This window comes from Leopardus geoffroyi, chromosome B1 (assembly GCF_018350155.1).
Source record: "Leopardus geoffroyi isolate Oge1 chromosome B1, O.geoffroyi_Oge1_pat1.0, whole genome shotgun sequence".
Taxonomy (NCBI): domain Eukaryota; kingdom Metazoa; phylum Chordata; class Mammalia; order Carnivora; family Felidae; genus Leopardus; species Leopardus geoffroyi.
Window position 1 is genome coordinate 160,060,840 of NC_059327.1, and position 26,292 is coordinate 160,087,131.

The 26,292-nt window shown below is 38.2% G+C and overlaps 1 protein-coding gene across 1 annotated transcript; it reads right to left on the reverse strand.

Annotated features, from left to right (window-relative positions):
• Positions 1-1,636: 1,636 nt before the first annotated feature.
• Positions 1,637-24,978, reverse strand: ARL9 (ADP ribosylation factor like GTPase 9). The gene is made up of 4 exons (XM_045473965.1): positions 24,242-24,978; positions 20,766-20,928; positions 17,977-18,152; positions 1,637-1,928 (listed from the first exon to the last, which is right to left on the reverse strand). Exons 1-4 carry the CDS (start codon positions 24,512-24,514, stop codon positions 1,749-1,751), a joined length of 792 nt encoding a protein of 263 aa, XP_045329921.1. The 5' UTR covers positions 24,515-24,978; the 3' UTR covers positions 1,637-1,748.
• Positions 24,979-26,292: the final 1,314 nt, after the last annotated feature.

Consider the following 26,292-nt stretch of genomic DNA (forward strand, 5'->3'; position numbering starts at 1 on the left):
GTGCCTCTGGACTGTGAATTTCACATGTGTGTCTTTGTTGTTTTCTTTGTTTATGTGGGACAAGATGGCTAGAATGGGCTGGAGTTGAGTATTTCTCTTCCTGAGGTTAGGGTTTGATAATACTCCAGAGGTTAGGGTCTGGTTAACTAGTTTCCCTTGAGGGCAGGCCTTATTCATAAAAATCGAGTGTTTTGGTACATTTTAAAGTGGTTCCTTTTTCCCTCTGCTGGAAGCACTGGGAGATTTTTCTCTGATATTTGCTGTGGGAATCTCATCAAGCTCCTGGAGATAAATGTCACAAAATTGTAGGGACCCCACTATGACTGGATACCCTGAATTTTTAACTCTCAGTCCATCTGAGCCTCCAGCAATTTGTCAGTTATAGTTCTGGTTTTCCTACCCTGGCACTGGTTCTCACAGGTAGTTTCCACTCATGAGTCTCTGCTCCAATAAATTATTATTCTCTGTATTCTCATACCAGTTTCTCCAATCTCAAGGGCAGCAATTTGCCCTGTATCCTCATCTCTCTAATGGATCCTAGAAGAGTTTTTGATTTGTCAGTGTGTTTAGCTTTTCACTCATTGTTAGAATGGAATGGTGGCTTCTGAGCTTCTTACATGCTGACTGGAAACTGAAATCTTTTTGTTTGCTAAATCAAGACAAGACACTATAGTCAAAAGTTGGGTTTTTATCATGTTTGTAGGTAAATAGAGTTATTGCAAAATATTTCTGGTGAAGAAAGCTTACCTATATATAAAAGCAAAACGTCAAGTATTTAAAAGTCAAATTCTGGGGGCGCCTGGGTGGCGCAGTCGGTTGAGCGTCCGACTTCAGCCAGGTCACAATCTCGCGGTCCGTGAGTTCGAGCCCCGCATCGGGCTCTGGGCTGATGGCTCAGAGCCTGGAGCCTGCTTCTGATTCTGTGTCTCCCTCTCTCTCTGCCCCTTCCCCGTTCATGCTCTGTCTCTCTCTGTCTCAAAAATAAATAAACGTTAAAAAAAAAAATTAAAAAAAAAATTTAAAAAAAAATTAAAAAAAAAAAAAGTCAAATTCTGGGGCACCTGGGTGTCCAACTCTTGGTTTCAGCTCAGGTCATGATCTCACAGTTTGTGAGATGGAGTCTGATGTCAGGTTCTGCACTGACAGCATGCAGAACCTGCTTGGGATTCTCTCTCTCAAAATGAATAAATAAACTTAAAAAATAATAAAATAGAAATAAAATCTTCACAGTATTCATCATCTAGTATATCAGGCTCCTAAAAGAGAAGCATTTCCTAAATCTTTCTGAATGCTGTTAATTTATATTTCCATGTAATTTGATAGTGCTTACTTTTCTCACTGCCCTATCCTGACATTTCTTTCCTTACAGTGTTAAATTAATCTACTTAAAGAAGGACACCTAGATTTTTCCTTGAAAAGAGGAAGTTTATTAAAATATTTTCATATAAATCTCATGTCATTGAAAAACCACAAATGGTTTGAATGCTGACTAATGTTCACTTTAATTTTGTTGAGGAAAAATCCAAATCCCCCAAATATATTATTTTACCAATATTTTTAAAGTTCAAAATCTAAACACAGAGAGACTCTTAATCAATTAACATTATCTTTGTATATATGTCACACACTGAGAAAATAGGAAGTGGCTTATTTTTTATTCGACAGTGGAAACCTGTGGCTTCAAACCTGTCACTTAACACTCCTTGGTGACATTTAGATTGAGAGCTGCACAGTGGGCCCAGGCTCGGTCACTGCATATCTGCAGCCAGGTGTGCAATCAAGTCTTTGGCATCTTGCATGACGGAGGGTATTTCTGAGCCATTTTCAGTCACTTGTGTTCCAAACAAGAACATCTTCCTGTCATTTCCCACCTCAGACAATGCCAAAGCTTCGTGGATATCTGTAATACGATAGGCTGTTTCAAGATCCTTCATCCCGAATAGAAAAAGGAAAGGAAAAAACTAGTTATTTTGCAATCCTTTTGGATAGAAAAATGTATTACTCTCATTGCTCTCAATGATCCCACCTCCATTTTAATGTGGAGGATATTGTGACCCCATTATTATGACTTCAGTGGTTGTCCGAATATAAAGATTTTAATCAGCATTATACCAGCAATGGAGTGCCTGCCTGGCTTAGTTGGTAGAGCATGCAACTCTTGATCTTGGGGTCATGAGTTCAAGCCCCACACTGGATATAGTGATTACTTAAAAAAGAAAGAAAAGAAAAGAAAAGAAGAGAAAAGAAAAGAAAAGAAAAGAAAAGAAAAGAAAAGAAAAGAAAAGAAAAAACGGGTAGCAGGATTATACCAGTATTTATGAGCTATCATCAAAAAAAAAATTTTTGGAATGAAGTTAAGCCTTTATAACATCTTAATCAGTTTTCTAAGCACTGCAGTCAATCTGCTTTTTTTTTGTTTTTTTCCATTTCTTTTTTATTTGCCCAAAATTATATTCAATAGGATGAATTATTTTATTTTTTTTATTGAGGTATAGTTGACACACAATGTTACACTAGTTTTAGGTGTACAACATAGTAATTTGACAACTCAACGTGTTATTCAATGCTCACCACAAGTGTAGCTTCCATCTGTCACCATACAATGCTATTACAATACCATTAATTACATTCCCTGTGCTGTATCTTTCATCACTGTGACTTATTTATTCTGTAACTGAAAACCTGTACCTCCCATTCCCCTTCATTCCTTTTTGCCCATCTCCTTGTATTTATGGGTCTATTTCTGCTTTTTGTATTTGTTCTTTTGTTGCTATATTCTGCATATAAGTGAAATCATATGGTATTCTTCTTTCTCTGTCTGACTCATTTCACTTAGCATAATGCCCTCTAGGTCATCCCTATTGTCACAAATGGCAAGATCTCATTCTTTTTTTATGATAATATTCCAAAATATGTATGTATATACTACATCTTCTTTACTTGTTTACCTACAGATGGACACTTAGGTTGCTTCCATATCTTGATTATTGTAAATAATGCTGCAATAAACATAGGAGTGCATATACCCTTTCAAATTGGTGTTTTAGTTTTATTTCTTATTATTTATTTTTCAAACTTTTATTTACATTCTAGTTAGTTAACATATAGTGTAATATTGGTTTCAGGAGCACAATTTAGTGATTTATCACTTATATATATAACACCCAGTGCTCATCATAACAAGTGTCCTCCTTAATACCCATCACCCATTTAAGTGTTTAAGTTCTCTTTGGGTAAACACTCATAGTGGAATCACTGGATCATATGGTATTTCTGTTTTTAATTTTTTGATAACCTGGACCTGCCATACTGTTTCCACTGTGCTTGCACTAATTTATTTTCCTGCCAACAGTGCACAAGGGTCCTTTTATCTCCACACCCTGACCAACATTTATTACTTCTTACGGTTTTGGTTCTAGTCATTCTGCCAGATGTGAGATGATATCTCAATGTGATTTTGATTTGTATTCCCTTGATTATGAGTGATGTTGAGCATATTTTCATGGGTCTGTTGGCTATTTGTATGTCTTCTTCAGAGAAATGTCTGTTCATGTCTTTTGCCTATGTTTTCATTGCATTATTTGTTTTTTGTGTGTGTTGAATTGTGTAAGTTCTTTATATATTTTGGATATAAAGTCCTCATCAAATATATCATTTGCAAATACCTTTTCCCAATCAGTATTTACCTTTTCATTTTGTTGTTGGATTCCTTTGCTATGTTGATGGGTTCTTTTTTATTCTGGTGTAGTCCCAATAGTTTATTTTGGCTTTTGTTTGCCTTGCCTCAGGAGACATATCTAGAAAAATGTTTCTGGTAGTATCTGGCTGGAATTTATTACATTTCTAAATGTTGGTCACCCCAATATAGTGCCTGCCTGAAACCAGAATTCATTTAGTTTTAGACCCCGCAGTGACTTTTTAAACACTGTTAATGGATCCAGCAACATGTGGACAATGTCTTAAGTTAATAAATTCACTGATGGAATTGGAGAGGAAGAATATATATGAGGAGAGTGTTGGATAAAAAGAGGAGCTCCTTGTAATGATAAAAGCACATCAGGGATAGGGCTCAGTCAGTAGAGCATGCAACTCTTGATCTTGGGGTCATAAGTTTGAGCCCCCACATTGGGCATAGAGTTTACTTAAAAAAATAATAAATAAACTTAAAAAATAATAAATAAAATAAAAGTCACCATATGTTAAAAACAAAAAGCACATCAGGGATAAACCCCAGGTTTATTCCATACTTGCATAACTGTGCATTAATAGAATAGAGGCCATCACTCAAAAAGTAAAAATAGTAAGATGACTTTTTAAAAATCCTTATATAACTTGAACCAATGAGTCATCTAAAAGCATAGACTACTTTGGCAAAGGAATATCAATAAAGATGCCTTAAACTAAACCAAAGATGCCTTAATATCCAAAACTTAACTCAAATATCCAAATCTTTCATTACTAAGCCCCAGTAAAAGTTATAAATTTGACTGTTTAAAAATGGCTCTGTTTATTCAATTTGATGAAGATAAGAGATACAAACCACAAAGGAAAGCACTGATAAAAATAGACTATTTGAAATGGAAAGCTATACAGGTGAGAAAAATATATGCAAAATGAGAACAGATGTAGGGAGCTCAGTGGCTCCATCAAGGGTAATAATATTCACATTATGGGGATCCCAAAAGAACAGAGAGAAGAGGGGACAGAAAACTTATTCAAAGAAATAATAGCTGAAAACCTCCTTAATCTAGGCAAGAAAACAGATATTCAGATCCAAGAGGCACAGAGATCCCTCAATGAAATCAACCCAAGGAGGTTCACATCAAGAAACATAGTAATAAATATGGCAAAAAGTAGTGGTAAAGAGAGAATTTAAAAAGCAGCAAGAAAGAGGTGCCTAGGTGGCTCAGTTGGTTGAAAGTCTGACTGTTGATTTCAGCTCGGGTCATGATCTCATGGTTCATGGGTTTGAACCCTGCAATGGACTTTGCGCTGACAGTGTGGAGCCTGCTTGGGATTCTCTGTTTCCCTCTCTCTCTGCCCCTACCCTGCTTACATGCTCTCTCTCTCTCTCCTCTCTCTCTCATAAACAAATAAACATTAAAAAAAAAATAAAAGCAGCAGAAGAAAAGAAGACAGTTACATACAAGGAAATCCCATAAGGCTATCAGATTTTTCTGCAGAAACTTTGCAGGCCAGAAGGGAGCGGCATGATATATTCAAAGGGCTAAAAGGAAAAAAATCTGCAGCCAAGAATATTCTATCCAGCAAGGCTACCATTTAGAATAGGAGAGATAAAGAGTTTCTCCGATAAAAAAAGCTAAAACAGTTCATGACCACTGAACCAGTCCTACAAGAAATGTTAAAGGGGACTCTATTTAAGTGAAAAGACCGTAAGTAACAGTAAGAAAAGTAGGAAGCACAAAAGCAATACAAATAAGTATATATGTAAAAATCAGTCAAGGAATTAAAAAAATAAAAGGATGTAAAGTATGGTACCATATACCTAAATGTGGGGAGAAGAATAAAGAATGGTTTCAAACTTAAGTGACCATCAACTTATTATACAGAATGCTATATGTAGTATTATATATAACATAATGGTAACCACAAATCAAAAATCAATAATAGATATGCAAAAATTAAAGAAAAAGAAATGCAAATATATCACTAAAGAAAGCCAGCAAACCGTGAGAGAAAAGAACAACAGAGGAAAGGATCAGAGAAGAGCTACAAAAACAACCACAAAACAAGTAACAAAATGGCAATACATACAAACCTATCAATAATTAGCATGAACTAAATGCTCTGATCAAAAGACACAGAGTGATGGAATATATTAAGAAACAAGACCCATATATATACTGGCTACAAGAGATTCATTTCAGGGGTGCCTGCCTGGCTCTGTCAGTAGAGCACATGACTCTTGATTTTGGGGTCATGAGTTCAAGCCCCACATTGGATGTAGAGCTTACTTTAAAAATTTTAAGGGGCGCCTGGGTGGCGCAGTCGGTTAAGCGTCCGACTCCAGCCAGGTCACGATCTCGCGGTCCGTGAGTTCGAGCCCCGCGTCAGGCTCTGGGCTGATGGCTCAGAGCCTGGAGCCTGTTTCCGATTCTGTGTCTCCCTCTCTCTCTGCCCCTCCCCCGTTCATGCTGTGTCTCTCTCTGTCCCAAAAATAAATAAAACGTTGAAAAAAAAAAATTAAAAATTTTAAAAAGAGGCTCATTTTAGACCTAAAGACACATGCATACTGAAAAGTGAAGGGATAGAGAAATATTTATCATGCATATGGATGTCAAAAGAAAGCTGAGGTAGCAATACTTGCATTGGATACTGTAGACTTCATAAATAATTTTTTTAAGTTTATTTAGTTAGTTTGAAAGAGAGAGGGTGGAGAGGGGCAGAGAGAGAGGGGAGAGAGAGAATCCCAAGCATGCTCCGCGTTGTCAGTGTGGAGCCCGAACCGTGGCTTGAACTCAAAAACCGTGAGATCATAACCTGAGCCAAAATCAAAAGTTGGCTGCTTAACTGACTGAACCACACAGGTGTCCAAAGACTGTAACAAGAGACAAAGAAGGACATGACATAATAATAAAGGGGACAATCCAACAAGAAGATATAACAATTGTAAATATTTATGCACCCAACATGAAAGTACCCAAATACATAAAACAGTTAATAACAAACATAAAGGAAATAATCAGTAGTAATATAATAATAAGGGGACTTTAACACTCCACTTACATCAATGGACAGATGATCCAAATAGAAAAGCAACAAGGAAACACTGGCTTTGAATGACACACTAGACTAGATGGATTTAACAGATATATTCAGAAAATTCCATCCTAAAACAGCAGAATACACATCCTTTTCAAGTGCACATGGAACATTCTCCAGAACAGATTACATATCAACCCACAAAACAAATCTCAACAAATACAAAAAGACTGAACTTAAACCATGCATCTTTTCTGACCACAACACTATGAAACTAGAAATGAACCATAAGAAAAAAACTGGAAAGAGCACAAATACATGGAGGATAAATAACACGCTAATAAAAAATGAATAGGTCAACCAAGGAATAAAAATTACATGGAGAAAAATGAAAACAAAACCGCAATGGTCCAAAATCTTTGGGATACAGCAAAAGTGGTTTTAAGAGGGAAGTTTATAGTAATACAAGTCTACCTCAAGAAGCAAGAAAATTCCCAGATAAACAACTTAACAATATACCTAAAAGAGCTACAAAAAGAAGATGAAACAAAACCTCAAACCAGCAGAAGGAAGGAAGTAATAAAGATTAGAGCAGAGGGGCACCTGGGTGGCGCATTCGGTTGGGCGTCCGACTTCAGTCAGGTCGCGGTCTCGCGGTCCGTGGGTTCGAGCCCCGCGTCACGCTCTGGGCTGATGGCTCAGAGCCTGGAGCCTGTTTCCGATTCTGTGTCTCCCTCTCTCTCTGCCCCTCCCCCGTTCGTGCTCTGTCTCTCTCTGTCCCAAAGGTAAATGAACATTGAAAAAAAAAAAAAAAAAAAGATTAGAGCAGAAATAAATGATATAGAAACTAAAAAAAAAAAAAAAAAAAAAAACCAACAGAACAGATCAATGAAACTAGGAGCTGATTTTTTGAAAAGATCGACAAAATTGATAAACCTCTAGCTGGGTTCATCAAAAAATAAAAAATAAATAGAGAGAGAGAGAGAGCACTCAAAGGAGCAAAATCAGAAACAAAAAAGGAAAAATATCAGCCAACACCACAGAAATACAAATGATTATAAAAGAATATAATTAAAAATTGTATGCCAACAAATTGGACAACCTACAAGAAATGGATAAATTCCTAGAAACATATAACCTCCCAAAACTGAATCCGAAAGAAAAATAAAGTTTGAACAGACCAATTTCCAGCAATTAAAATCAAATCAATAATCAAAAAACTCCCAACAAACAAAAGTCCAGAACTAGAAGTCTTTGCAGGTGAATTCTACCAAACATTTAAAGAAGAGTTAATATCTATTTTTCTTGAACTATTTCAGAAAATAGAAGAGGAAGAAAAACTTCCAAATTCATTCTATGAGGCCAGCATTACCCAACACCAAAACCAGAGCAAGATACCACAAAAAAGGAGAACTACAAGCTGATATCTCTGATGAACATAGATGCAAAAATCTGCAACAAAATATTAGCAAACCGAATCTAATAATATATTAAAAAAATTATTCACCATAATCAAGTAGGATTTATTCCTGGGATGCAAGAGTGGTTCAATATTTGCAAATCAATCAATGTGATACATCACAGCAATGAGAGAAAGGATAAAAACCATGTAATCATTTCAGTAGATGCAGAAAAAGCAGTGGACAAAGTGCAACATCCATTCATGATAACCCCTGCTCCCTCCACAAAGTAGTTTTAGAGAGAACATACCTCAACATAATAAAGGCCATATAATCATATGAAAAACCCACAGCTAACATCATACTCAATGGGAAAAAACTGAGAGCTTCTCCCTTAAGGTCAGGAATAAGACAAGGATGGGGCACCTAGATGGCTCAGTCAGTTAAACATCTGACTTGGGCTCAGGTCATGATCTCACGATTTGCGAATTTGAGTGCCACTTCGGGTGAGCACGAGCCCCCCATCAGGTAAGCCTGAGCCCCGATTCGGGTGAACTTGAGCCCCAGTTTGGGTGAGCACAAGCCCCGCTTCAGGTGAACCCTGCTTCTCTCTCTCTCTTTCTCCCTCTCTCTCTCTCTCTGCTCCTGGCTCACTTGTGCCCCCCCCCCCCCCCGCCAAAACAAACAAATAAATAAATAAATCTTGGGGGAAAAAAGGAATAAGACAGGGATGTTCATTCTATAGTACTGGAAGTCCTAGCCACAGCGATCATCCAGGAAAAAGAAGTAAAAGGCATCCAAATTGGTAAGGAAGAAGTAAAGCTTTCACTGTTTGCAGATGACATGATACTATACATAGAAAACCCAAAAGACTCCACCAAAAAACTGCTAGAACTGATAAATGAGTTCAGTAAAGTCACAGGATACAAAGTCAATGTACAGAAATCTGTTGCATTTCTTAGACACTAATAATGAAGCAGCAGAAAGAGAAATTAAGGAAACAATTCCATTTACAATTGCACCAAAAATAATAAAATACCTGGGAATAAACCAAACCAAGGAGGTAAAAGACCAGTACTCTGAAAACTATAAAACATTAGGGAACCTGGGTGGCTCAGTCAGTTAAGCGTCCAACTTCAGCTCAGGTCATGATCTCACAGTCCGTGAGTTTGAGCCCCGCGTCAGGCTCTGTGCTGACAGCTCAGAACCTGGAGCCTGCTTCGGATTCTGTGTCTCCCTCTCTCTCTGCCCTTCCCCTGTTCATGCTCTGTCTCTCTGTGTCTCAAAAATAAATAAAAACATTAAAAAAAATTTTTTTTTAAAAAAAGAAGACTATAAAACATTGATGAAAGAAACTGAAGACAACACAATGAAATGGAAGGACATCCCATGCTCATGTATTAGAAGAACACATATTGTTAAAATATCTATACTACTCAAAGCAATCTACACATTTAATGCAATCTCTATCATATACCACCAGCATTTTTCACAGAGCTAGACAAGACAATCCTAAAATGTGTATGTAACCACAAAAGACCCCATATAGCCAAAGCCATCTTGAAAAAGAAAAACCAGTAACTTGAATCGATCTTCTGCACGACATATCATAGTGAAACTGGCAAAATACAAGGAAAAAGAGAAAATTATGAAAGCAGCAAGGGATAAACGTGCCCTCACATATAAAGGGAGGCCTATAAGACTCGTGACTGATCTCTCTTTTGAAACTTGGCAGGCCAGAAAGAATTGGCACAAGATCCTCAGTGTGCTAAACAGAAAAAATATGCAGCTGAGAATCCTTTATCCAGAAAGTCTGTCATTTAGAATAGAAGGAGAGATAAAGGTCTTCCCAAACAAACAAAAACTGAAGGAATTTGTCACCACTAAACCAGCCCTACAAGAGATCCTAAGGGGGACCCTGTGAGACAAAGTACCAGAGACATCACTACAAGCATAAAACATACAGACATCACAATGACTCTAAACCCGTATCTTTCTATAATAACACTGAATGTAAATGGATTAAATGCGCCAACCAAAAGACATAGGGTATCAGAATGGATAAAAAAACAAGACCCATCTATTTGCTGTCTACAAGAGACTCATTTTAGACCTGAGGACACCTTTAGATTGAGGGTGAGGGGATGGAGAACTATTTATCATGCTACTGGAAGCCAAAAGAAAGCTGGAGTAGCCATACTTATATCAGACAAACTAGACTTTAAATTAAAGGCTGTAACAAGAGATGAAGAAGGGCATTATATAATAATTACAGGGTCTATCCATCAGGAAGAGCTAACAATTATAAATGTCTATGCACCGAATACCGGAGCCCCCAAATATATAAAACAACTACTCATAAACATAAGCAACCTTATTGATAAGAATGTGGTAATTGCAGGGGACTTTAACACCCCACTTACAGAAATGGATAGATCATCTAGACACACGGTCAATAAAGAAACAAGGGCCCTGAATGAGACATTGGATCAGATGGACTTGACAGATATATTTAGAACTCTGCATCCCAAAGCAACAGAATATACTTTCTTCTCGAGTGCACATGGAACATTCTCCAAGATAGATCACATACTGGGTCACAAAACAGCCCTTCATAAGTTTACAAGAATTGAAATTATACCATGCATACTTTCAGACCACAATGCTACGAAGCTTGAAATCAACCACAGAAAAAAGTCTGGAAAACCTCCAAAAGCATGGAGGTTAAAGAACACCCTACTAACGAATGAGTGGGTCAACCAGGCAATTAGAGAAGAAATTTAAAAATATATGGAAACAAACGAAAATGAAAATACAACAATCCAAACGCTTTGGGACGCAGCGAAGGCAGTCCTGAGAGGAAAATACATTGCAATCCAGGCCTATCTCAAGAAACAAGAAAAATCCCAAATACAAAATCTAACAGCACACCTAAAGGAAATGGAAGCAGAACAGCAAAGGCAGCCTAAACCCAGCAGAAGAAGAGAAATAATAAAGATCAGAGCAGAAATAAACAATATAGAATCTAAAAAAACTGTAGAGCAGATCAACGAAACCAAGAGTTGGTTTTTTGAAAAAATAAACAAAATTGACAAACCTCTAGCCAGCCTTCTCAAAAAGAAAAGGGAGATGACCCAAATAGATAAAATCATGAATGAAAATGGAATGATTACAACCAATCCCTCAGAGATACAAACAATTATCAGGGAATACTATGAAAAATTATATGCCAACAAATTGGACAACCTGGAAGAAATGGACAAATTCCTGAACACCCACACTCTTCCAAAACTCAATCAGGAGGAAATAGAAAGCTTGAACAGACCCATAACCAGCGAAGAAATTGAATCGGTGATCAAAAATCTCCCAACAAATAAGAGTCCAGGACCAGATGGCTTCCCAGGGGAGTTCTACCAGACGTTTAAAGCAGAGATCATACCTATCCTTCTCAAGCTATTCCAAGAAATAGAAAGGGAAGGAAAACTTCCAGACTCATTCTATGAAGCCAGTATTACTTTGATTCCTAAACCAGACAGAGACCCAGTAAAAAAAGAGAACTACAGGCCAATATCCCTGATGAATATGGATGCAAAAATTCTCAATAAGATACTAGCAAATCGAATTCAACGGCATATAAAAAGAATTATTCACCATGACCAAGTGGGATTCATTCCTGGGATGCAGGGCTGGTTCAACATTTGCAAATCAATCAACGTGATACATCACATTAACAAAAAAAAAAGAGAAGAACCATATGATCCTGTCAATCGATGCAGAAAAGGCCTTTGACAAAATCCAGCACCCTTTCTTAATAAAAACCCTTCAGAAAGTCGGAATAGAAGGAACATACTTAAAGATCATAAAAGCCATTTATGAAAAGCCCACAGCTAACATCATCCTCAATGGGGAAAAACTGAGAGCTTTTTCCCTGAGATCAGGAACCCGACAGGGATGCCCACTCTCACCGCTGTTGTTTAACATAGTGCTGGAAGTTCTAGCATCAGCAATCAGACAACAAAAGGAAATCAAAGGCATCCAAATTGGCAAAGATGAAGTCAAGCTTTCGCTTTTTGCAGATGACATGATATTATACATGGAAAATCCAATAGACTCCACCAAAAGTCTGCTAGAACTGATACATGAATTCAGCAAAGTTGCAGGATACAAAATCAATGTACAGAAATCAGTTGCATTCTTATACACTAACAATGAAGCAACAGAAAGACAAATAAAGAAACTGATCCCATTCACAACTGCACCAAGAAGCATAAAATACCTAGGAATAAATCTAACCAAAGATGTAAAAGATTGGTATGCTGAAAACTATAGAAAGCTTATGAAGGTAATTGAAGAAGATTTAAAGAAATGGAAAGACATTCCCTGCTCATGGATTGGAAGAATAAATATTGTCAAAATGTCAATACTACCCAAAGCTATCTACACATTCAATGCAATCCCAATCAAAATTGCACCAGCATTCGTCTCGAAACTAGAACAAGCAATCCTGAAATTCATATGGAACCACAAAAGGCCCCGAATAGCCAAAGTAATTTTGAAAAAGAAGACCAAAGCAGGAGGCATCACAATCCCAGACTTTAGCCTCTACTACAAAGCTGTCATCATCAAGACAGCATGGTATTGGCACAAAAACAGACACATAGACCAATGGAATAGAATAGAAACCCCAGAACTAGACCCACAAACGTATGGCCAACTCATCTTTGACAAAGCAGGAAAGAATATCCAATGGAAAAAAGACAGTCTCTTTAACAAATGGTGCTGGGAGAACTGGACAGCAACATGCAGAAGACTGAAACTAGACCACTTTCTCACACCATTCACAAAAATAAACTCAAAATGGATAAAGGACCTGAATGTGAGACAGGAAACCATCAAAACCTTAGAGAAGAAAGCAGGAAAAGACCTCTCTGACCTCAGCCGTAGCAATCTCTTACTCAACACATCCCCAAAGACAAGGGAATTAAAAGCAAAAGTGAATTACTGGGACCTTATGAAGATAAAAAGCTTCTGCACAGCAAAGGAAACAACCAACAAAACTAAAAGGCAACCAATGGAATGGGAAAAGATATTTGCAAATGACATATCGGACAAAGGGCTAGTATCCAAAATCTATAAAGAGCTCACCAAACTCCACACCCGAAAAACAAATAACCCAGTGAAGAAATGGGCAGAAAACATGAATAGACACTTCTCTAAAGAAGACATCCGGTTGGCCAACAGGCACATGAAAAGATGTTCAACGTCGCTCCTCATCAGGGAAATACAAATCAAAACCACACTCAGATATCACCTCACGCCAGTCAGAGTGGCCAAAATGAACAAATCAGGAGACTATAGATGCTGGAGAGGATGTGGAGAAACGGGAACCCTCTTACACTGTTGGTGGGAATGCAAATTGGTGCAGCCGCTCTGGAAAGCAGTGTGGAGGTTCCTCAGAAAATTAAAAATAGACCTACCCTATGACCCAGCAATAGCACTGCTAGGAATTTATCCAAGGGATACAGGAGTACTGATGCATAGGGGCACTTGTACCCCAATGTTTATAGCAGCACTCTCAACAATAGCCAAATTATGGGAAGAGCCTAAATGTCCATCAACTGATGAATGGATAAAGAAATTATGGTTTATATACACAATGGAGTACTACGTGGCAATGAGAAAGAATGAAATATGGCCTTTTGTAGCAACATGGATGGAACTGGAGAGTGTGATGCTAAGTGAAATAAGCCATACAGAGAAAGACAGATACTATATGGTTTCACTCTTATGTGGATCCTGAGAAACTTCACAGAAACCCATGGGGGAGGGGAAGGAAAAAAAAAAAAAAGAGGTTAGAGTGGGAGAGAGCCAAAGCATAAGAGACTCTTAAAAACTGAGAACAAACTGAGGGTTGATGGGGGGTGGGAGGGAGGGGAGGGTGGGTGATGGGTATTGAGGAGGGCACCTTTTGGGATGAGCACTGGGTGTTGTATGGAAACCAATTTGACAATAAATTTCATATATTAAAAAAAATAATAAAAATAAAAAAAAAAAAAGAAAAAGAAAAACCAAAGTAGAGGCAGCACAATTCCAGACATCAAGTTATACTACAAAACTGTAGTAATCAAAACAGTATGGTACTGGCACAAAAACAGAGATCAATAGAACAGAGTTAGAAAACCCAGAAATAAACTCACAATTATATGGTTAATCCATCTAAGACAAAAAAGGCAAGGATATGCAATGGGAAAAAGTGTCTTCAACAAATGGTGTTGGGAAAACTGGACAGCAACATGCAAAAGAATGAAACTGGACCATTTTCTTAAACAACACACAAAAACAAACTCAAAATGGATTAAGGACCTAAATGTGAGACCTGAAACCATAAAAATCCTATAAGAGAGCACAGGCAATAATATCTCTGACATTGGCTGTAGCAACATCTTTCTAGATATTTCTGCTGAGGCAAGGGAAACAAAAGCAAAAATAAACTGTTGGGACTACATGAAAATAAAAAGCTTCTGCACAGCAAAACAAACAAACAAACAAACAAACAAAACAAACCAAAAACAAAAAACAAAAATTCCCTGAAAGCTAAAAACAAACGAAAACTAAAAAAAACTAAACAAGCAACAAAAATAAAAGACAACCTACTGAATGGGAGAAGTAACATATCTGATAAAGGGTTAGTATCCAAAATATATAAAAAAAACTTATGCAACTCAACACCAAGAAAAACAAATAATACAATTAAAAAATGGGCAGAACACGTGAACAGACATTTCTCCAAAGAAGACATACATATGGCCAAAAGACACATGAAAAGATGCTCAACACTACTCACCATCAGGCAAATGCAAATCAAAACCACAATATTACCTCACACCTGTCAGAATGGCTAAAATCAAAACCACAAGAAATAACAAGTGTTAGCGAAGATGTGGAGAAAAAGGAACCCTCATGCACTGTTGGTGGGGATGCAAACTGGTGCAGCCACTGTAGAAAATAGTAGGGAGGTTCCTCAAAAGAATAAAAATAGAACTGCCCCGGCACGTCTAGGTGGCTCAGTCAGTAGAGCATGCAACTCTTGATCTCAAGGTTGAGAGTTTGATCCCCACACTGGGTATAGAGTTTACTTACAGAAAAAAAAAAAAAAAAAAAAAAAAAAAAAGAACTACACTATAATCCAGTAATCACACTACTGGCTAATTTCCCACCAAAATATAAAAATACCAATTACCCCTGTGTTTACTGCAGCATTATTTACATTATTGAGTTGAAAGCAACTCAAGTGTCCATCAATAGACGACAGGCTAAAGAAGACGTGGCATAAAGAATATTCCATTGGGTGTGTGTGTGTGTGTGTGTGTGTGTGTGTGTGTATTTATTATTATTATTATTATTATCATTGTTATTACTATTTAGCCATAAAAAGAATGAAATCTTGCCATTTGCAGAAACATGGATGGATCTAGAAAGCATAATGCTAAGTAAAATAAGCCAGTCAGAGAAAGAAAAATACCATACGTTTCACTCATATGTGGAATTTAAGGTATGGAAGAAACAAAGGAAAGAAAAAGAGACATACCAAAAACCAGACTCTTAACTATAGAGAACAGTTACTAGAGGGGAGGTGGATGGGTGGGGGGATGGGTGAAATAGGTGAAGGGGATTAAAGAGTATACTTATCTTGATGAGCACTGAGTAACATATAGAACTACTGAATCGCTACATTATACACCTGAAAATAATATAACACTATTAACTATGCTAGAATTAAAATAACAATTTTTTAATGTGGTGGTTTAAAAAATAAATGGAAAGCTATGTATAAAAAAGAGAACCATAAGCAAAGTAAAATAATAGCCAGCAGGTTGCTGGAGAAGATATTTGTAATGCACAGAAGTAACAAAGGATTATTTTCTCAAAAGATATGAAAGATTTCTACAACTCAAATAGGAATAGATGAACACCCTAATAGGAATTCGTGAAAAGATATTAAAAGACAATTCATAGACGTAGAAATTAGCTTCAAAGAATGAAACGAATTTGAAACTAATAACCAATGCACATCTGAAAAGATGTTCAAGCTCACTAGTAACTAAGGAAATGCAAATAAGAATAACGGGATAAAATTTCAGCCCCATCAGATTGGTAAAAATGAAAAAGTTTGACAATACCAAGTACTGAGAGGGATATGTAGCTGCAAAAACTGTCATATTCCGTTGGTGGAAGAATAGTGCAGTATCTTTGGGAAAAACAACTTGGTAAGTAAGATCTAGGAAAACTGAGTATGTACAAATCTGAAAAACCAGCAATTCCTCTTTAAAGTATATGCACTAGAGAAATGTTGATACGTATCTATAAGGAAACACATACATTGAGATTCACTGTAGCACTTTAAATACCAATAAAAAATTGGAAATAACCCAAATGCCCATTTTCTCTCTCTTCCTCTCTCTCTGCCCCTGCTACATGCATATTCTCTCTCTCTCTCTCTCTCTCTCTCTCTCTCTCTCTCTCTCTCCCTCTCTCTCTCTCTCAAAAAAAAAATTCTGAAGTAGCTTCTACACTGGACTGTAACATAGGCTCCTACTTTAGGTCATCATTTGTAATTACTTAGTTTACTTTCATAAACATTCGCCCTTAGAAGCAGTGGGAGGATCAAGTTCTCTAATGATTGGCAACCTTAGCAATTGAGAGAGGGGCTTTAGTATTATAATGCTATAGATGTTCAATTTTTTAAAACTGATTTTATTATGGTAAAATACACATAACAAAATTTACCATTTTAACCATTTTTAAGTGTACACTTCAGTACAGTCACATTTTGTTCAACAATCCACCTCCAGAAGTCTTTTCACTTTGCAAAACTGAAACTCTCTACTCACAGCACAATAACTCCCCATTTCTCCCTCCCCCAACTCAAGGCAACCATCATCAATATAAACCTGTGTCCATTAAACAATAACTCCACCATCTCCTCTCCTCCCATTCCCTAGTAACCTCTAATCTACTATCTCTGTCTATGAATTTAACTACCCTAGGTACCTCATAAAAGTGGAATCACACAGTGTTTGTTGTTTTGTGACTGGCTTCTTTCATTTACCATATTGTCCTCAAGGGTCATCCATGTAATAAAATGTACCAGAATTTCCTGTTTTAATGTTGAATGATATCCCATTATGTGTATATATCACATTTTGTTTATCCATTCATCCATGGAAGAACACTTGGTTTGCTTCTACCTTTTGGCATTGTGAATAATTCTGCTGTGAATATGGATGTACAAGTATTTGTTTGAGTTCCCGCTTTCAATTCTTTTGAGTATGTACTCAGAAGTGGAATTGGTGGATCATATGGGTGTTATATTTTTAATTTTTTAAGGAACTGCCATACTGTTTTCGATAGTGGCTGCACCATTTTACATTCCCAATGACACTATACAAGGGTTCCAATTTCTCCATGGTAGTTTAATATCTATAATATATATGTGAGAAATAAATTCAGGTCAGGTTAATTCATCTAAAACAAACTATTTCTTTATATATGGTAGTCCCTCAAATATTTTGTTGAAACCAATTCAACCATCAGTAAATGTTTATTGAAATTAAATTCAACACATATTTTTTGAATTTCTACTATGTACAGTATACTAAGTATTCTGAGGGACACAAAGATGAATAATGGTCTTTATTCTCAAGGAGTTTATAATCCAGAAGATCTAATAAGTATAAACTAAACTGAATATACAGCATATTGTTAAATATCTAGCTATTAAAAGTAGACATTTCTATTTCTTTCATTGACAATAAAGCTATTGAATACCACTTATATTTCCACAGATTTTTACCTGTTTGTTTGCAAACACAACCAGAGGAAGGATTGGGTTTGTTCCAATTAATTGATGAAGGTGTTTCTTGGCTTCAGGCAATCTGTTGTGATCTGCTGAATCTACCACAAAGATCAGCAGCAATCCTCTGGACAGGTACATTTCCCAATAGGAACGGAAAGGTTCACTGCCGCCAACTATACAGAATAGTGCAGAAAGAAGACACCAAAAACATTGCAGAAGTGTCCACTGAGGTGCCAGGAAAGATACTTTTAGATAATATCCAAACACTGGACAGATGTTTTGATAAAACACCACTGTGTTAGAGTGTACCCAATTCAGAGAATGACCAGAGAGCTGTTACTAGGGAAATGGTTGGTGGGAATATTTACCCTCCACAAGTGGTTCAATCATTCTGGAACATAAAGGATCAGCATAAAGACAGTAGATACTACAGAGGATGCCTTCCGATCCATAAACATAGAGACCCCAGGGGCCACAGCCATCCTATCTGTTAAACTCAGAAAATGGGAGTAGGCTACTAAAATAACTCAGGGTGGTGGGTTAAAACACACCTTCCTCTAAAATAAGTTTTAGATGGACTGAATTCACTGGCCAGCCTCATTTGCACAATCTTTTTCCTTTGTCAAAATCCCAGAACTAATTTCTCTCTTAACATTGCACTAAGAGTTAATATGATCCTGTGAACATTAAGGAATACTTGCCTCAGAAAAAAAATGCCTTTGGATTATTTCATTCTGCTGATTCTTTCCACAAGAAACTTACTAGTAATGTTAATAATATATATAGAGCGAACTTAGTTTTTGTTTTTCTCCTAGAAGAGAGGTTGGCAAACTATGGCCTACAGTTTAAATCTGGCCCAACGCTTATTTTTGTATAGCCCATGAAGAAAGAATGGATTTTACACTTTTAAATTTCAGGAAAAAAAAAGAAAGAATAACATTTCATAATATGAACATTATATCACATTTGGATTTCAGTGCCTACAAATAAAGCTTTATCAGAACACAGACATGGGGATTTGTTCACATATTGTCTGTGGCTGCTTCCACACTACAACAGAAGTTAGTAGTTTGAAGACCCCTGTTTTAGGAATTTAACAAAAACATTTAAAATACTACTGGGAAAGGGTCTTGATTTGCCTTTCTTTTGTTTTCCTTTTATAGAGCTAGGCTAATTCTGTAAAGTATTTCGTGTTATTAATTTTTTAAAAGAATGTTCTGTAATCTTCTAAGTTATTCACGTGGTTTTAACATACTTAATTTAAGCATGAATGAACATTTGGGTTGTTCTTTTTTTGTGTGTGTGACGTCATGACATCTTATCTATATAGGGGATTTTTATCTTTTTTGTTATTAACTTCTAATTTAATTGCAATGTAGTCAAAGAACATGGTTTGTATGATGCCCCTTCTCTGAAAAATTTGTTAAGACTTGCTGTATGGTCCATGAAGTGGTCAATTTCGGTAAATGTTCCATGAGTATTTCAGAAGAACATGTATTTTAGATTTGGGATGTAGCTAAAATTGTCTAAATGGACAATCTTATATTGTCCATTGGATGAAACTTGTTGATTATGTTCAAATTTTGTGTATCTTTTCTGATTTTTTCTAGTTTTGATCCTATTAATAATTGACAATATGTTGAAGTCCCTCACTCCAATGGTAGCGTATGTCCTTTTCTCCCCCTGGTTGGAATCTTCCTCTCTTTTCCTCCCTTTCTTCCTTTCTTTTCACGTTTCATGCTTTGAAACTATTTTCTTAGCTATATATTTGGTTAAAGTTATTATTTCTCCTATAGCTTCTTAATACATTGAAAACTCTATTCCTAATAATGTTGTTAGCTGAAAGATCTGCCTACACATTTACCAATTTCTTGGCCCACATTTTCTTTTTGTAACTGGCTGAAAGCAAAAATAAAAAAGGTGATGGCAGTAATCTAAGAGACAGTATAGGTTCCAACTCAAATAGGTGCAGTACAAAAGGATATAACTGATGAATTCAGGATTTGTTTTAGAGGTAGAAAAATTCATAGTGTTTTATTTGTGGACTAGAGGTGAGGCTGCATAAGGAGAAATCAAGGGTGACCCCTAGTTTTCCGGCTTGAGTAACATGATAGGTGAGGGGCCATTTACTGACCAGTAGATTATAGGGAAAGGAACAGATATGGAGATAAATCAAGCACTTAGTTTTGACCATTTTAGGTGGAAATGTCAGGTGACATCTGGATATGTTTGGGCTGGATGGATAAATCTGGGATTCATTAGCAGAGGGATGATATTTAAGGCCAATAGGATGGATGAAATCATCCAAGGAGAGAGTGTAAAGAGAAGAGAATCTATGCGACTTTGGGGAACAGCAATATTTAGAGAAGCGGTGACTCCAGAATTACTTTAGAGTAGAGACTTCTGGGCTGCCATCTGGTTACAAAAAGAGGTTTAAGGCTTGTTTATAGTTGCATTTGCAGAGAAGGAAGTACACTTTATTTGCCTAGACTGCATGTTTATTAGAGGTAGTAAGGGAGGAGAGAGGCTGTTATAGGAGGGGGTGCTATAGCTTTCCTTTCAGCTTCCTCTTATACCAGCACTGTAAAATGGAGAAAATAAAAAGAAAAGAAAGTGATTCCCCCTGTCCCTCCACTGCACTATTAAACTATATATGCATTCCAAAAGTATAGGAAAATCTGACCCAGTGTTACTTTTCATACAGATGCAATGTTGCTAATAGTATGTCTGGCTTAAGGTAAAACAAAATGAACCTCTCCTGTTTACTAATAAGAAAGAGGGCTTACTCTCTAGGAATTCCATTTGGCTATCTTCAGTGTTGATGCATACTGCATTGAAACCTTGGGTGGGTGCCACACTGTGCTGGACTTTGTTTAAAGCTAGAGAGTGGAGAACACTGGTCTTTCCTGCTCCATCCAGGCCCAACACAAGGATCTGCTTATTTTTTTCCTGTGAAAAAAAAAAAAGACAAAACAATAAACCCATGTGACCAGGGCCTCGTTTTCCTGGCTCCTGGCAGTGTGCCTGCCTGTGGTAGGACCCGATAATAATTGTGGAACTGTAAACCAGAGCAAAACTTCACAAAAAGTTTAATATATCTAGGGGAACCCGCCTGAGCTCAGTTGGTAGAGGACGGGACTCAGTCTTGGGGTCGTGAGTTCAAGCCCCACGCTGGGTGTAGAGTTTACTTAAAAAAATTAATATGTCTAGAACAAACTGTGCCAATCAGTTTGTTTTTTATAATCTGCCATTAGTTATGTGGTATTAATCACACCACACCCTCCCATCCCCCAACTCCTGGTCAATCTATCAAATATAGACTTTATGTAGATCAGGATTTATAGGAAGTGCCGTAGATCACAGGATCAATTTTCACACTTCATTTTGCTTCTTGAGTTCATGTCCACTGGGGATTGCACCAGAATTCAGTCTGTTTGAGATCTTGGGATCTCTATGGTTCATGTACTGACTGTGCCATTCAGCAAGTAAGCATCTAAGTTTTCTTATTACGGATCTGTTTTGTTTTCCCAATTGGATCACTAGATTAGAAGACTTTAGAGCAAAGTTCCCTTCTTATACTCTTTAAGGTAAGTATTATGATTAAATGAAAAGGCTAAGGTTATAGAAATTGTTAAACCAGTTCCAGGGGTGCCTGGGTGGCTCAGTCGGTTAAGTGGCTGACTTCGGCTCAGGTCATGATCTCGCAGTCCGTGAGTTCGAGCCCTGTGTCGGGCTCTGTGCTGACAGCTCAGAGCCTGGAGCCTGTTTCAGATTCTGTGTCTCCCTCTCCCTGACCCTCCCCCGTTCATGCTTTGTCTCTCTCTGTCTCAAAAATAAATAAACGTTAAAAAAAATTAAAAAAAATATTAAAAAAAAAAACGGTTCCAATCACAAACATTTATTTTAAAACCTGACATTAAAACCTGTTGAACTTGACACAAACTTTAGAAAGAAGCATTCCACCAACATACCAGCCTTAAAAATTTTTATGACAAGTGACTGAGAGACAAGCATTGCAGACTGGTATGAAGACAAAGTTAAGAGTGCTCATAAAAGTGGCTATTAGGGTGCAAAATTTAATGTGATCAGTAGTAAATGACCAACAATACTGCAAAATTGCTTATAGGAATTCAATTCTATTTCCCAAACAGCCTGCTGAAGAAGTTTCTCATGCACAAAAACACCAGTAATTGTCTTCAATGGCACTGGTTTGGAAATAATAATCATTTACATTTGGACTCAAATACTAAATGTTGACATTAGATTTAGACTGGGTTTCTGGAAAAAAAGTGAATTTTTTTCACTGTTCCTATTTTTCTTTTTTTTAAAAAATAAGATCTATGTGAAAGTAAGATGTTTTAAGATCTGATCTAATAGGGTCTTGTACAGAGCATGATTTATCAAAACTGTCTCCTGAATACCAGAATTAGACAAATACATGTTGGGGCGCCTAGGTGGCTCAGTCAGTTGAGCGACCAACTTCTGCTCAGGTCACGATCTCACGGTTTGTGGGTTCAAGCTGGCAAGGGTTCTGCGCTCAGAGCCGGGAGCCTGTTTAGGATTCTGTGACTCCCTCTTTCTCTTCCCCTCCCCCACTCACGCTCTGTCTCTCTCTCAAAAATGAATAAACTTTTTTAAAAATTTAAAAAAGAAGACGAAGTACATGTTTTTGGAGTTAATTCTTGATGGCTCTTATAGCAAATAGTATTTCCATAGTTATTTCCTACCTTCATTCATGTTGCCTCACATCTGCATCTAAATGTTATAGTGTCATTCTGGGAGTGTCATGGTAAGGAATAAATGGCTGTAGGGTGTGGATTGTGTCTCCCTTATTGCCTCCACAAATGGCCCCATGCTCAAGGCTACCCCAACATATTTCATCAATTCCAAGATGCATTTTTCCCTCCCACATTTTAACATCTCTGAAATGAGGATTTTACAATTCATGGTATGTCATGTTTTGATTGGCAGCATTTTTTTTTTCTTTTTCAGTGGTACTAAATTAATGGTATCTAAGATCCTATGGAAGTGTAAATTAAAACAGTTCTCTACTCTTTCCAACCACATCACTGTCCCTATGCCCATCCTTTCTAGAAATTCAGCAGTCACTGATGCTTTACATTTTACCTTATTTTAGCAAAATGCATGCTAAAATACATGCTTCCTCATGTTTATCTAATCTCTTAAGGAAAGCTGGGATTAATGTAAACCAAGAGTTCGGACACAATTTGTGATTTTGAACACCTCTGTTCCCTATCAAAAGTCATTCCTTTTATATTTGGATCTATAATAGTCTGTGTTTTACCAGAGATCAAATCTCAGTTAATAATTCAAATTGTTTAGAACCAGAAAAGCACCTGTGAGTTCAGAAACTCCAGGAACAGAAGTCCATTGAGCTGGGCTTAATGCTTGCTTTTCCTTTTTATCCTACCCGCCCCCCCCCCTCAATTTTTTAACTGTGGCAAAATTCACATAAAATTTACCATCTTAACCATTATTAAGCATACAATTCAGTGGTATTAACTACATTCATAATGCTCTTCATCTGGCAAAACTCAAACTCGGTAGTCATGACTAGCTCCCCACTCTCCCAACCCTCAGCCCCAGGCAATCATCAGTTCTACTCTATATGATTTTGACCACTCTAGGTATCTCATATAAGTAGAATCATAGGTATTTGTTCTTTGGTGATTGCAGCGCCTGGTTTCTGAGACCTCTCAGTTAAAACTTTGTGACCATCCCTTCTGGGCGCTAGTAGTTTGAAAACAATTTTCATTGTAACCACGGAGAAGGTCTAGCCCTAAAACACACCCTGCACGAATTCAGGGACCCTACACTTTCTGACAAAGAACGTGTTCAACGGGAAGGACTAGGTTGGAGAGACCGCGCGCGGCGAGGGTTCGGGTCTGGTTTCTGTGCTGTAGGCGGCGGGTGCGCCAGTGCTGAGCGCTGGACGGAGATGGGGCCCAAGAAGGGCCCCGTGAAGACCAACCAGGACTCTTCTTCCTCAACGCTAGACCCGAAGAGGGGTGGGGCGCAGCGGCAGGGTTAGCCGTGAGGGTGAGGCAGGTGACAGGGGAAAAGGGGTATCGATGGGTCCGGCGAAGCTTGGCACACCCCCTCCCATCCACAGATTAAAATGCCCAAGGAGACCGGATTCCCTCCCGCCGGTCGGGGCCTCGGACGTAACAGAGCCAGTGGCGCTCGGGCCTGACCGCCGATAATGGCCTTGGGGAGCGGGTCCGAGGCACCGGCCCCTTACCAGAGGCTCCAGCGGGGGCTTCGTCAAGGCGTTGTTATCCTTCTTCTCTTTGTCTTTTCCCTCAAGTTGTTCCTTCTCTTTCTCGGTCTCCCGCTCTTTCTTTTCCTCCTCTCTACACTTATTTTTCTCCTTCCCTGTCTCTTTCCCCTTCTTTTCTTTTCCCTTAATTTTCTCCTTCTCCACCTCCTTTTTCTCTTTCTCCTCCTTTCCTTTTTCCCGAATTTTTTCTTTCTCTGGCTCCTTCCCCTTCTTCTTCCCCTTCCCCCTCTCCATCTCCACTGTCCTAATTTCTTTCCCTCCTTCCGCGCGCCCGCGCGCTGGAGCCTGGGTTATGGATCCCGGCAGGTGTGGCCCCCGAGGCGGACGCAGGGTAGAGACGTAGGTCCACGCAGCGTAGACAACACCCGCGGTCACTGTGCGGCCGGGGTCAGTCTCCCGGAGCGTAGGCTGCCGCCAGGCATCTCGCGCCCACTAGCGGGGTCCGCCGCGCAGCAGATTCGCCGAACCAGGGGCTGGGGGAGGGGAGGAGATGGCCGGGAAGCTAGGGGAAGCTTTAAACCCAGAGGAGTGGGGAGGACCAGCCACGGGAGTTGGGAGACCCGTGGGGCCGATCATCTGCATAGGAAAAGCCTCCACCCTACCATCCCATCCGCGACACTTCCTCGGCAGGTCGCACTATGGCAGGATTCCCTTATGCTGGGACACAGTGTCTCAGAAAAGCCTTCCAAGCTGGCCCAGATTCCAGCGTCTCACCTCTACCTCACCACTCCAGAGTAGCCCGGCCTAAGGCCTAAGTGTCTCCCGTCAGGAGATCGCTTAATGGAACCAGCGTCCCAGCAGATTCCGTGCCTCTCCAAGCCAGTAACCATAAGCCTGAAAAGTCAAGTTTTTATCTTCCCGGCCCCCTGTTAACTACACTAGGAGTGTCCAGAGGCTGCTATCCAGTATGCTTAAGGAAAGAGAAAGTGAACGGTTCCCTTGTTTTAAATTCCTGACACATGTCGCCTAAAAAAGAATTCTGAAGATTAAATTAGTAGTCGGCCAGGATAACGGATACCAGTAATGCTGGGTATTAAAACTACAACTAAACAAAAATAGTCGCCCACAGTTATATATAGCAAATTAGGTACCACCTGGGCTTTTCAAAGGTGGTGTAATGTTTTTTAAACTGGTTTAAAAGCATATGGATGGTTTTTATTATTTTGCTTTAATGTTTGAGAGAAAGTGAGAGCACAAGGGGGTAAGGGGTAGAAAGGGAGAAACTATGCTCAGCCCAGGCTCAGCTTGCAAAGCCTGATGCTACGCTAGCTCTCAATATGGAGATCATGATCTAAGCCTGACCTAGGCAAAAATCAAGTCAGATGCTTAACTGAGCCACCCAGGCAACACTTATTTCATTAAACTGCATTCAAAAACATATTTCACAATCCAACAAAATAATCAATGCAATAAACTGACTTTCCTTCATCAGATCTACCGTTCAAATAGGCTTGTAAGGAACAGTGAATGAAAGGCAGGTTCCAAGTTTGAGTAATGCAACAGTTTTTCAGGTTAGCAGTTTCCACTCAGCCTTGAAAATGCTGTGCTTAATAACTTAAAAAATGTTTACTACTCAATTTTATATACTGGAAGGTAAAACTGGGTTCTTCCAATCCCATCAGATTAGTTTTGTAGCTTTCTGGGAGGGGCAAGAAACAATTTTAGATATTCAGCCTAAAAAATTCTTCATATACCAACCAGAAGTCCCTATAAAATGCCAAGACCCATAACACCTTAATCCATACTCACTGCTAGAATCTTTTATTTTAAAATGTACCACAGTGAATGGATGTATCCATATTGTCTTTTATAAATGTACACACACACACACACACACACACACACACACACAAAGTATATGTCATTGGTTAAAGACCTGTCCAAAAGAAGAAACAATTACTAGAAATTTAATGTAGATGTTTACACTTCATTTGACAATTATAATTTATTTAAACTGAGGTTTCAGTTGCTTAGTAATGGCTGGTAATGACAATGACTAGCAATTACAGTGA